This window comes from Periplaneta americana, chromosome 10 (genome assembly GCF_040183065.1).
Source record: "Periplaneta americana isolate PAMFEO1 chromosome 10, P.americana_PAMFEO1_priV1, whole genome shotgun sequence".
Taxonomy (NCBI): domain Eukaryota; kingdom Metazoa; phylum Arthropoda; class Insecta; order Blattodea; family Blattidae; genus Periplaneta; species Periplaneta americana.
In genome coordinates, this window is record NC_091126.1 from 79,192,493 (window position 1) to 79,206,571 (window position 14,079).

The following is a 14,079-nucleotide window of genomic DNA, read 5'->3' on the forward strand; positions in this document are numbered from 1 at the left end:
TGCTGGACTTTGACCATCTGTGCACTCGTTGTCTGTTGTTAACTTCATATTGCCTTCATTACAAATGCACTTCAGTTGTTCCAGAATATTTCATATTCTTTCTATTCATTTTTGTTTTATGTTTATATATGTCACAAGTCTTTCTCTCTTCCAAACATGTAACATGTGCACCCACTGGACATTAATACACCAGCCATGATTAACCTCTGTAGTTTAAGGAAATTATTCGATGAATATCTGCACACATAGTTTCACATACTATAAGGAATTTGATGTACCACTTTGTAAAACAATGATTCTGGTGTATAGCTTGCCAGAATTTATGTTCAGTGCATATAAAATTAATTCTTTTCTTTTAGTTAAGTATTAAATAAATTATTATAATATATTTCAACATAAAATTTCTCCTCAAGTCTTCTGCAACAACCTGTAGATAGTAAAGAATTTTTTTTTTTTTTTCGAACATAGTTCTACAAACTGCTGTATATCAACATTCATCTATGTGCCTGATTATTAGGTGGTATGTATAGGCAACATAATAAATGCTTCCACTAAGAAATTTTAGCACATGCTATATTTTGTATGCATGGCAGTCTAGCGACTAGAGTGCTGGACTTATAATCCTGTGGACCCAGGTTCGATCTCCAGCATACCCACAATTTATAACTTGCTTTGTGCAAACCCATGGTCCAAGTAACATGGGTTTCCTCCAGAATCTCCGTTCCCCTGTGGCATCCTAATAAATCTCGTTCATCTCATCTCATTGCGAGTGTAATATAGACCAGCCTCCTATGGCGTACCCTGGGCAATGACTATGGGTAAATTGGCTTCATATGGGTGAAAGATGAATAGCCATTAGTAAAAAAAAAAAAAATGTGCATGAAACCATGAACATCCAGACTACAAATAAAGAAAATAATACTATGTAGTGAGAAAAAGTTTAAAGGACATAGAGATTACTTTTTTAAAAGGAATTTAGAAACACGAAAAAATGAGCTTTTTTCTGTTACATTGTAGTAGTTGGATTTCAAAATGGTGTAGGTGAAGTTATGAGAGTGCACCAAAGCACAATTTTAAGAACTTCAAATTTGTTGTTGCTCTTGCTGTTGATTAATGCGCTGCATTTGACTTTGAAGCTAGCTGCAGTCCTGTTCTCCACTACTTTGCAACCAAGGACCATTCACCTTCAACTGCTGCACAGAATTCTAGATGCTGTTCATTTCTTCACGATTTCTGCAGTTGATGATTATGATTATGATGACATGTGTCCCCATTTCTTATTGACTGCTGCTTTGATTCTGGAGTCATCATTTATTTTCGTTTTATTGATGTATAAGTTACAGGTCTTTTTTTTTCCTTCATTAATAAGAGATTCTTTTTTGACAAATATGTCTTACCAATATTCTCACAATGTGAGAGAATCCATTTAAGGACAAGTGATTTAGGCTCACCATTATTAAGCAGTGTAGATATAGTTTTGTGTGGCATTCCTTCCCTTGAACTTTTAGGCCAGAACACTGCTTGAATAGCTGCTTTGGAGTTGAAGAGGATGACATTTATTACATGTATCTTTCTTAATTAATACATTTTTCACTCCTGTCTTTATTACTAGATATCTCCATCAAAATTTAATGTCCTTTGACCCACATGGCAGTAAATATTGTGCAAGGTCTACCTGCTCCTGATTCGTAGTCCATTAAGGAGCTGTCTGTGATGACATGTATACATTCTTCTAGTTGGTGTCGCTTATAGACTGTCTCAGTGCTGAAAATTTCAGAATACAGTACTTTCATCACATGCGGTCTTATTGTGAATCTCTTCAGTCAACTCTAAATTGCAGATATTCAGATCAAAATGAAATGGATTTATTGTGGATAAAGTAAGTTCTCGACCTATGGGGATTTCGAATATGTATTCTAACTCCCTTATTTTTCCCAGAAAAGGTGACTTGAGTTTTTAGATTTCTGGGTGCAACAGTTTTGCTTCCCCATGTATGCTGACAACCCCATTAATTTTTCATATATCAGAACTGCTTTTTTCTACTTATGCTTAAATAATCCAATTATAATAGGATATTTTCATGTTAATATTCTCATTGCTTCTATTGGGGTTGATTTAATAGCCCCATTTATTATTAACATAGCATAGTTTTGCATAACTTCTAATTATTTCTCCATCATCCTAGATGCCGTAATCAAAATCTCACCACAGTGAAGTAGTATGGGTCTAATAATTATATGTGTGGTGGTTAAAGTTCTTTCAGAACAGTCCCATTTCACTCTGTTAATCGCTTAAGAAATTCCATTGTCTTTAGTGCCTTTTTGGTTGTTTCATTTACATGATTTTTCCATGATAACATATCGTCTAAACTTCGAAGTATTTCGTACTCTAGTCTTTCAAAGAGTCATACAGTTAAAAGTTATGAATGTTGTTTAGAGAGATCTCGGTATTAAATTTAAAATTGGAACATTTTTATTGGAAGATTATAACACCCATATAATTTGAAATTTTGGGCATTCTTCCAGACACATCAATGTTTACTAATTGTAGTCAACATTGACCTTCCATTTCCTTGATAATTTGGATTTTAATGTAATTGAGACTTGCATACAGATTAAAATTTCACTGGGAATCTGTGTTGCATTTGGAAGAACATGTAACATATAATTTGTCATGTATTAGTGAGAGAGTAGTTGTGGAGCAAATGCTGGGTAACTTTCGGTGCTGGACCCCGGACTCATTTCACTGGCATTATCACCTTCATTTCATTCAGACGCTAAATAACCTAGATGTTGATACAGCGTCGTAAATTAACCCAATTAAAAAAAAAGTAGTGGTGTTATACTTGAGTCTTTTATTATGAAGACATTTGTTTTGTTATCCTCAAGGATTTTGGCTAGTTCTGACTTCTTCCTTTCTGTTAATCCACCAGCATTCCATTTTACAGACGTGTGCAAATTATTAGACTCAAACGATAATATATATGATTCAAGTAACATTTATTCTACAAAATCCATTTATTACACACTGTTTGCAACAATTAATATTTAGTATGAAACCCTTCGTTCTTTCATCAATTTTATGCGGTTTGGCATGCTGTTCATGAGATTTTCACATTGTTTCTTGATGTCTTCATCCCTGTGCCATATTTGGATAAGTGCTTCTATGAGGTTCACCTTGGTGGTAATCGTCTTTTTTTTTTTTTTAGTTTTCTCTCTACGATATACCAAAGATTTTCAATTGAATTTGCGTCTGGACTGTCACCTGGCCAGGGAAGTACGTCTACATTATTTTCAGCCAGAAAATTAGTTACTGATCTGATTTTGTGACAGGGTGCTCCATCCTACACGAAGACACATTCACCATCAGGGAACCAGTCCTCGTTTGTGGAAAAATTCGGGTTTCTAGAACTTTTTTGTAGTGATCCTGTCGCATAGAGTCCTACAGAATTATTTTGTGGCCAGTAATTCATGATATTATGAAAATGTAAAAAATGTGGTGCTGAGCCTAATAATTTGCACACGTCTGTAGTATCTTCAAAGTATTAAAGAGCTGAGAAATGTTTCTTGCAGATGTCTCATCTTGGATTTCCGAGAATGTGGGGCTATTACTTAGGAGTTTTTTCTTGCAGGACTTATTTCCACATGCTTATAATAAAATTGAGCATTATCTAGGCTGCACCACAAGGAGGTGATTTACTTTACACCCAATTTCATGCTTTTAAATTTGTAACCATAAAGATTACAGAAACAAAGTTAATCTATAAAGCAAATTTCATTCCAGTGTCCATGATATGCTTAAACAGTCACAGCAGAAATTCCACTTTTCTTGCACTGTAGATGTCAGGAGCATTGTTTCGAGTTGTATTATCGGTATGTCCAAGAAACAAATTTTTACAGGAATGAGGAAAAAACAGAATTAATTGTAAACCAGACAAGTTTTCATTACAATACACCCAACCACTTTTAAGCACTTGGTTCATAGTTTACAGATATGAAAACTTGAAATGATCCGAGTTCACAGCATGAGAGATAAAGTTAAAAAAATAAATAAATAAATAAAATTCAATTTCGTCCTCTTACGGACTTAATACATTTTGAAATGATGCTCCTCGTATGCTTGACAATGCTCATGTAAAAATACATAATCATTAAGTTTACACTTCCATTAACATGTAAGTTACTTTCTAGTTTCTTTTTTCTTACATTCTTCTGTTGTACTAAATTTAAAGTATATTTCAGGAATATTTTCTTTTGTGAATTCGTTAAAGTTGCCTAGGTGTCATGATGTGGTTTTCATACGGCCTTTGTATGCTTGCCTTAGTAGCAAGTCTTTTGACAGTAACCTGTAAGTCATCGCAAGCTCTTTTAGTAGCAAAATAATGACTTTCTTTAACAATATGGTAATCCGTTTTGTGAGGAGAAATGTTGAGGAAATTTTCCTGTTTTTAAATTGTGCAATAACTTTCTTCACTGACAGGTTGCAAGCAGTTTGCTGTATATCTTTAAGGGACTATTTTGCTTTCTATTTTTCTTATAAATACTGATAACAGCAATTTGTTTAATACCGTACTACATGATTGCCTTTCATACTAATCACGTTTATGTATCTTCGAACCTAGAACAATTTCTCCACTTCATTTTCTGAACTTGATATTTTTATACTAGTATTATAGTTTATATTACACTATTGTCATGACTGTTAACCTCAATTAAGACAACTAAATTCTTTGCACTAATAACACATACTGCGTGTTCAGTTCAAAGTGTGTCATGGCTCTCTGTATGACGTCATGTGGCTAGTCGATGAACCTAGAGAATTCAGACCTCCTACACTTCCACAGAGGCGTATTACCTATGTGCCAGAGAAGTTGCCTAGCAAGTACGGCGTTCATTCTGAAGAGTACAGTTTACCGATACGTATGGTAACGCCTGTAGTGGCAGGAATGTGAACTGTTTGGAAACACATACTGAGGTGAGTTTTTTTCTTACTGTCGGGATATGGGGAGAGGGTTAAGACGATTACTTACGTATTTGCTGGCATTAACTTGGACGGTCAACATGGACACGGAGCATTTGATTTGTACTGTGGAATGTTGCCGTATGCAACCGATGATAACAAATACCCTGTGTACGACTTGCCCGCGCAAAACACAGTTCGAAAGAGGTTATGGTAGGACACAGACCGTACAGATTGCCATCTGTTGCTACGATGTTCAAGTTATACCATACACGTTCTCAAGTTCAGATTGAATGCCTTGATTAATAGGCAACTTCTCTGACATAAACGCTGAAACTCGCTTCAAATCGCTGACTCACAACAGTGACGTCATGACACACTTTGAAATGAACACCCAGTACTGGTACATTATGCATGTGTTGCACTTCGCTCAGTTGATTACACAAATTGTGGTGTTCAAGGAGAGTTAAGTACATTGCCTATACGACAAATAAAGACCTTACATACTTAAGCTTGTACTGCGACTTTTAACTGCAGGTAAAACAGAAGCATAAGCTGAATGTTTATTACTGAACATGTTCTGCAAATCTATATTGACATTGACATTTACTTTCAGGTCCACTGCATAGACATCTCCAACATCATGGAGTTGACTACCTACAATTCTCGTTTCGCTGGATGAACAACCTGCTAACTCGTGAGCTGCCTCTACATTGCACTATTCGTCTTTGGGACACATACCTTGCAGAATCTGATGGTTTTGCTTCATTTCAGTTATACGTTTGTGCAGCATTTCTTCTGCATTGGAGAAGGGAACTACTGGTAGAAAAAGATTTTCAGGTACCTATTTTTAAATCTTAATTGATTAGGTATATTTTCGGAAAACTCCTTCGTCTGAAATTATAAATAAACATTTAACCAAAGCAAAGGAAAGGAGAAAGTCTGACAAGTTGCCTGGTGCATGTGGTCTGCCACAAATTAGTACCAGCCCATCATCGTGGCACGTTGTGAGCAGTGCAATGTTTTTCAATACACGAATAAATTGCCATTAATTTTTATATTATACGGAGTGCTTCAAAGTATTTGTACCACCCCTTTTCCTGGAAAACTACATGACACTAACGTCTATACAAAACTAGAAAGGTATTGACAGTTCTCTCGCACATGCGGGAAAGGAGCAGTGTTGTGAAGTTGTGCGATAGTGCAGTGTGGCTCTTTGCACCACCTGTCTGCCATGTCGGAACTAAGCAGCTGACACGAACTTGTAAATTCGTAAATTTGTATCATACGGTAGTCTTTGACCAGACTAATATGATGATGATGATGATAAAAATAATAATAATAATAATAATAATAATAATAATAATAATAATAATAATAATAATAATAATGAATGTATGAATGAATGCGAATATGGTACATAGTGTGTAAACAGTAAGTTCTCTCCAGTAATACCTTACGACCATTGATTTTTTATACCTGAAACCTAAATACTTTAAGACAGTGTGCAGAGAAAAAACACTGCCATGGAAAAGATCCGCATCTCGAAGCGAAGTTTGCAGCTTTTTTAATGTAAGGTACTCCTTCCGTCGGTAATATAAATATACTTGCTGCAGATTGCATCCTCCTGAAAGACATCTAAATTTGTCACCCGCTTTTTCATTTTTGTTTTCTTTCCTGGGGTTTCAAGTCAGGAAGGTCCATCCTCTTGCTCATTCAACTTAAATTTCTCTTTTCCTAGTTTAACGATGGTGTTTTTTTCCTATTTTGAGAATCTCTGCAGTTCTATTTACCACCTGTTGTACAGGAATACGAGGCCCGCCATTGTCTCTTCTTTCTCGAAATAGTCTCGCATATTACAAACCATTCCTCTCACCTGACTTGTAAAAGGAGCACCTTTTCCGTTATTTCTAGACCTCTTGTTGTCCCTTGTAGCACTCCTTTCTCCCTCTGAGCTCGTGGTTCGTTTTGTACCGCTAACTGCAGGAGTGATGCCTTGTGACATTGTATAAGTGAAACACACGGACACTATAAATTGCTTTATAAAATACACTCACAACGAAATTGAATTTAAAACTAAACTCGAACTAATTCTATCTTCATCAACAAAATATCTACAAAAACAATAGCCATGACAGAACACCAATACTTGCTGTAACACAGTAACGAAGATTCAACACTTCCGAACAAAGCAACTGGCTACCACGTGCTTGCTGCGAAACAGTCGGCAATGTCGGTCTGTTGCCATGGACTCTGATTGGCTAGTTTGAGCGGTTTCCATGGTGACGCTTTGAAGCCCCTGAACTATCAATACCTTTCTAGTTATGTATAGACTGTAGGTCAGTGCTGGCCAGATATAATTTTTTCTGGCCCAGGAAGCCTGCTATTTACTTTTAAAACTCATAACTCTGCTGCTGCTACCACCTACCACCACCACCACCACCACAACCGCCGCCGCCGTCCATCTGAGTGGTTATGTCGCATCCTGGTTTCCCCCACCCACTTCTGCTGGCCCCTCTCTAAAGGCTAGTGGCTGGGCTGTTAGGCTCTTTCCTGAAAACATTTGCTTTACGGAATTAGAAGTCTACATAATATTATACAACTGTTTAAAATAACTTAAGAAAATGGCCCCATTAAGTGAGTAAATGTTACTTGACTTCCCCATTTAGACGACCCTGCGACATAACCACCCGGATGGACAGTATGACCTCACCAAAACCATCACTACTACTACTGCTACTGTTACTGCTATACTGACATGCTATTCAGTTTCTATCAGGACGTTTCACAAGTTTACTGTGTTTTGCAGTATACTTTCTCACTGTGTTGGATATTCTCTTTTAAAGCTTCAACCTGTCAACATTAAACTTGTCTTGAAATTGTATGAAGGATCAAATTAAACCCCTTTCAATTCTAATATAAGGGTGATGGCACTAAACAAAACACTTAAGTGGTTAAGAAGGATGGGTTCATGACACCTTCAAAGTAATAGTGACTGCTTCTGAAAGGTGACTTGTAGGGGATGAAGTATTTATTATTTTCTAACATCTCGGTTTTTGTGAAAGATTTTTTATATTCAATAAACCACAAACCACAGTCCTCAGTATATCTTCGATTGCCAGGAGCTTTAATCAGCTGGTTATTTAATGACACCGTATTTACTATTAGGCCCAATAAGTTATTTAGCATTGAAGGAATTTGTGATAGTGAGATGGTATTCGGCAATATGAGGTCGAGGATTCATCGTAGATTACCTGGCATTTGCCTTATGAGTACGAAAAATCTCGGGGGAAAAAACTATATGATAAAGAAGCAGATAATATGTCAAATGGTCAACTTTGTTGACAGTTTCCATAAAAATCAAAATTATTTAGTTTTGCATAGGAGAAAAATAATCTACTTTTGTTGTCAGAAACTCTCGGAAAACAGAACATGAAGTTTGAGGAATGTAATGAAATTATTGAAGAGTTGACTTCAGAGTACGACAGATGTTTTCAAGTTTTCGAAATATTTCGCCCTGATATTTATTTATTAAATAATCCTGAACTTTGCGATATTGAATCTCAGCCAGACCATCTTCAATTAAAACTTTGTGAACTTCCATGTGATCCATCCATCAATACATCTCAAATTATATTAGTTGTCTTTTGGAAACTGCTGTGACCAGAACATTACCTGTTGCTGCAAAACTGCACTCTAAAATTTTCTTCTTTTTTGCATGCACCCACATATGCAAAGCTGCGTTTTCTACACTGATGCATATAAAATCTAAGAACAGAAATAGACTTTCAGATACTATGTTATCATATCACATGAGTGGCAACTTCACAATTATACGTGGACTTTAAATCATTAGTTTCCTATATTCAGAAAACATAGTGTTCTCTTTAAACAGCATGTGTAGAAAGATTTAGGTTTAGAAGGATTTCAATTATATTTTAATATCCATAAAAAAAAAAACTATGTTCCACAAGAGTTTTGTGCCCCTTTCTGCTGAAAGAGGAATAATTTTTTCTATTAACTTACTATTTTCTGGTGAGTAATGACAAATTTCCATGCATCTGACCTTTAAACTAAATTATATGTGTCCACACCTATGGAGTAATGGTTAGCATGTCTGGCCGCGAAACCAGGTGGCCAGGGTTCGATTCCCAGTCGGGGCAAGTTATCTAGTTAAGGTTTTTTCCGGGGTTTTCCCTCAACCCAATATGAGCAAATGCTGGGTAATGTTTGGTGCTGAACCCCGGACTCATTGCACCGGCATTATCACCTTCATCTCATTCAGATGCTAAATAACCTAAGATGTTGATAAAGCATCGTAAAATAACCTACTAAAATAAAAAATACATAAAAAAATTATATGTATTATAACTTGTATTTTTCTTTCCAAATGAATAAAACTAAACTTAGGCATGATCTGGTCCCTGATGGAGCACTCTAAATTAAATTTGGCCTTCCAGACGTGTTAAGTTGGCCATCCTTGCACTAAATGTTCACAAAAAAAATTTCATCACCAAAACCTGTACAGGATATTTCAAAAGTGATGGTCAAAATTTAGAGATGAGAAGTAAAGACGAAGAGAAGCAAAAACGTTCCAGCAAACATGGATCCGCAAATTAACCATTTGTGAGATAATGACATTTTTTTTGCTGGTTTGGACTGCCAGTGAACTGAGCACCCAGATACATTAAATGCTTACTTCTTCATATAATTAATGCTATAAAAATGCTACTTTTAAGAACATTTCTACTATAAATACGAAAAATGAATTCTGTAACTTCACACCTCTACTGATTGGTAGTTCAGTTGTGGATAAAAATGACAGCACTATGTTTCATCTATTACAATGCATTGTAACTTGTCAATGAGACTACAGCAAATGATCATATAGCAGAAAGTGGGAAACATTGTTTTGCAACGGGATACTTGTTGAGATATATAGTGAGAGTAGCATGACAGCAATATCATAAATAGTTGAACACTGCATTAAACCCCACAAATCATGGTTTCACTGCTACCAGGTATGACCAGTATACATGTTACCATCCAGTATTCTTTACCTTCCATGAAATGTTTACACTTTTTAAACACTACACTACAGTTCATGGATGGAAACTTCACTTTATATGGAAATTTGTTTAGAGTTTTAATTGCTTTTTTGTCCAATATTTCAAGAAATGTTTTGTTTTCGCAGTGTTCGAATCCTAAAATGATTTCCTCAAACATAACCACTGTAATGTACTACACATAAGGTAAAACTAATTGCAAAACTACCTGTACAGACCAAATGCTTGTTATGGAATCGCATATTATTATTATTATTATTATTATTATTATTATTATTATTATTATTATTATTATTATTATTATTATTATTACCCCATATGTAAATTACACTACTTGTATGTACAATGCATTGCTGCATGGATACTAAGTTTTTGATTCTGATAATGTCATTTAATCTTTCATGTGTCTGAAACATATTTTCAAGATTTATTTCTGTTTCTAGGGGCTAATGTTGATGCTACAGAATTTACCAACACAAAATTGGAGTGACTCTGAAATAGGCATGTTGGTTGCTGAGGCGTATCGTCTAAAATTTACATTTGCTGATGCTCCAAATCACTTACAAAGTGGAGAAAGATGACCAGGTATATGGTTTGAAGAATGACTACCAAACATCCATTTTATCACATGGACAGAAAACTCCCAAAAGTTGTGTTCTCTGAAAAAGTGCGAAATTATTGCTGGATAGCATATGACTTGCATCTTCTACACGTGTACTGTAGATCGTTGCATTCACAAATCCAGCATAGCATAGTATGTACATAATAAGAAATTATTATAATTAAGTGCTGATGAGATGATGTTGACTGTTCAAAAATGCCACATAATATATTATTATTTCATGGGTTAGTACTGTTAAGTTTTGCTTGCCATATATTTAAATGCTTACAGAAGTGTTGAATAATTTTAAAAACAGTGAATTCATATATCTTATCAAAGTTACGTTTTCGAGTTTATTTTGAACTCGTGAACATTATGTGCATTTCATTGCTTAAAATATGTGGGTCATTTCATACAAAATTTGAACTTTTTGTCAGTGAAATCTCAGATTCTTTTTTGATATTATAGTAAAAGAATGCTTTAATAAAGAAAAGTTAAATGGTCAAATATGAAATTCATATCATCTATGGCTTAGCTGCAGGGATGCTAATATGTACAGTAGGTTATGATTAAAAGATTTCTAAAATCACACGCTTCATGGCAGTAAAAAAAAAAATGTATACTGCTGTAAAATGAAATGACATATTTCAAATCTTTAATGAACTACATGATGTCACGCACCATGACGTGTATATACGGTGCATCCCCAGCTGATTTTGTGAGAGTTATTTTTAGATCTGTGTGATATTACATATTGAGTGAAAGTAACTGCTTTAAAATACCTAAAAGCGTGAAAAAGTAGCAATAGTTTGTGGTGCTGCAATCCTTTCGAACTTGTTAGAGCTGTGCAGTGGCGGATCCAGGATTTCCTAAAGGGAGGGGTTAATTATTTTTCTACTCTCGTCACCAGTCCCGTCACTGCTAGCACAAGTCCACCAGTTATTGTTCAAGGAGTGTATGATCACCCCTAGCAAACAATTTGCTGACGTACTTATGTGAGGCAGAGATAAAACTTTTGGGTTTAATTTCCATAAAGTAAAATAACTGTGTAAACTTAAATACAATTGTCATATGGGCCCAAGGAGAGCTAAAGCCCCCCTTACCCCTCCCTGGATCCTCCTATGGAGCTGTGTGATATTGTGTAGTGAGCGATAATAATTGCTTCATTTTTCATTTAATTTATTGTACTGTATTCCATAGATCTTACATTAGCGTTGAAGCTACAAGATGTGGACACAGTCTAGTATATACAGTCACGAAGCTCAATACTTAATAAATATGCATCCATAGATAGTTGCTAACCACCAGGATCACTACTATCGTCTCATCATAGAACCTTTCCCTAGCAGACGATAAAATGTATACTTTCGATATCGTGTTCTTTTGAAAAAAATTAACTCCTTCCTTCCACTATTGAAATATGAAATACATAAGGTTTATATATCATTTTCATAAAGTATATATTATATTTTATAAACTCACCTTCCTGGATCTTTTGGAAGAAGGATAACTCTGACCTCTTTTTCTTACACTTTATAGTACTACAAACGTCTTCTTGTCTCATATTATTATTCAAATTATTGCATTGTAGCCATTTACAGTTATTACAACTGATAACGAACATTTCACAGTTTTCACAACTTTTCATAGCAATGCAAAATATGGCACAGTCAATGCCTTTTCGATCTAGACCAGGCCATAATGTATGTTCGGGTTTTCTATTTCAGTGTATGGAGCTCAGTGAAATATTATGTTATAACTTTATTGTGTATCATTGCTAAGTTTTATTTAGTGTAATGTGTCCATAAGTTCCGTTTACTTCTTGTTGCATAATATGTTGCAGAATAATTACAAAACTGTGTTATTTTAATGTGAAGAGAATTTTACATGTTAGGCCTAACATAATCTGTTCACATCAACATTTTAAGATTAGAATGGAAGCTATTTTGAGATTTAATAAAAAAGAATTTATATAGTGATTTTCATTTAGCACACTACCTTCGTTAATTGTAGATATAAAATTTACCATACCACTCCTATGAAATTAGTGTAGGTACATACGATTGTGTAACTTCGTCTCTTAGGTAGTAGATAAATACATTAATTCAATACTCATTTGTAGTATTCAAATACAGACAAATTCAATGTGCAGGGTATCATACATGACATTATGCTTAATTATAATGTATAAATGCGAATATTGAAGTACTGGTACAGTAAACATAACCTATAATTTCAACATCTAAATATCCGTGCAATGCAGCTGAAAATTATTGAATTGTGCATAAATGAATGTACAAGAATTTCGCAATATTTAATCGAAATAAAGGCAGGTAGGCCTATTACACATACGAACAACGTAATTTTCACACCAAAAATAATATTACACCTTAACTCGCATGTGAATTATGTCTGAAGTGTCTCATAATCATTGTTTTAAATTTTATTAATGCAATTACACTACATTTTAGAGAAATATATGTTACTCTTTATGCATTCCAACTAATTTATATGGTTGAAACGCCACCCTTCATGATCAGGTTAAGAGAGTCGCATGGTCTGCCTTACGGCCTGTATTAGATCACGATGGCAGTGGCACAGTCTATTGTTCCTAGTACTCACAGCGCTCCAAGCAGCTAGCAACTATCACGAGAAATGTAAAAAATCATCCCAAGCTTCGTGACTGTATATACTAGACTGTGATGTGGAATAAGTCAAGATGAGGTGAGGCCAAGAATTCGCCATAGATTACGTGACATTTGGCTTAGGGTTCAGGAAAACTTCAGTAAAAATCCAATCATGGTAATCAACCCAAGTGGGAATCTAACCCACAGATTCAGATCAACAGGCAAGCAAGTCTGCCAGCAGAGCTATGCTAATGTCTCTACAAGAATATACAATATATAACAAGTAGTTTAACTATACAAAAGAACATATAATACATAGCAAGCCTAAAACTGTGGAAATGTTTAATAATTTATGATGCTGTAATCGTTTCGAACTTGAAAAGCATAGTAATTGCATAGCTAAAAGGAAAGTGACAGAGAAAATGGAGGTACCAGGATTAGTAGTTGATGATGCAATATGCTATTGTTGTCATCTTAATATATCTAAAATGACTGTTACGGATCATTTTGGCAAAACTGAAACAGCAACTGAAGTGAAAAAATCAAATGAACAGAAATATGTACACTTTGTGACAAAAAGGAGGGGCTGAATCAGGCATTGCTGTGATATACATAAAGATTATTATTATTTTTTTTTATTCTATGGAATTATCTGGTTACTGTTGGTTATTAATGGAGAAAAATTCACTCCGATGCCTGGGATCGAACCCGGGTCCCCAGGTCTATGCACTGGGCACTCTAACCAATGAGATACGCCGAGGCTCAATCCACAGCACCGGATCGAATTTCTCTCCTTTGGTATTTTTTTCTTAGTGGCCCTACTTTA

General features: G+C 35.1%; 1 protein-coding gene across 1 annotated transcript in view; it reads left to right on the plus strand.

The window, feature by feature from the left end:
- The window catches only part of Tbc1d22 (TBC1 domain family member 22), a 32,928-nt gene extending 22,100 nt beyond the window's left edge, over window positions 1-10,828 (plus strand). Inside the window, exons 10-11 of the mRNA XM_069837767.1 lie at window positions 5,576-5,799; window positions 10,469-10,828. Coding sequence (XP_069693868.1) covers window positions 5,576-5,799; window positions 10,469-10,606 — 362 coding nt within the window. The 3' untranslated portion in view covers window positions 10,607-10,828. The remainder of the gene's footprint in view (window positions 1-5,575; window positions 5,800-10,468) is intronic.
- Window positions 10,829-14,079: the final 3,251 nt, after the last annotated feature.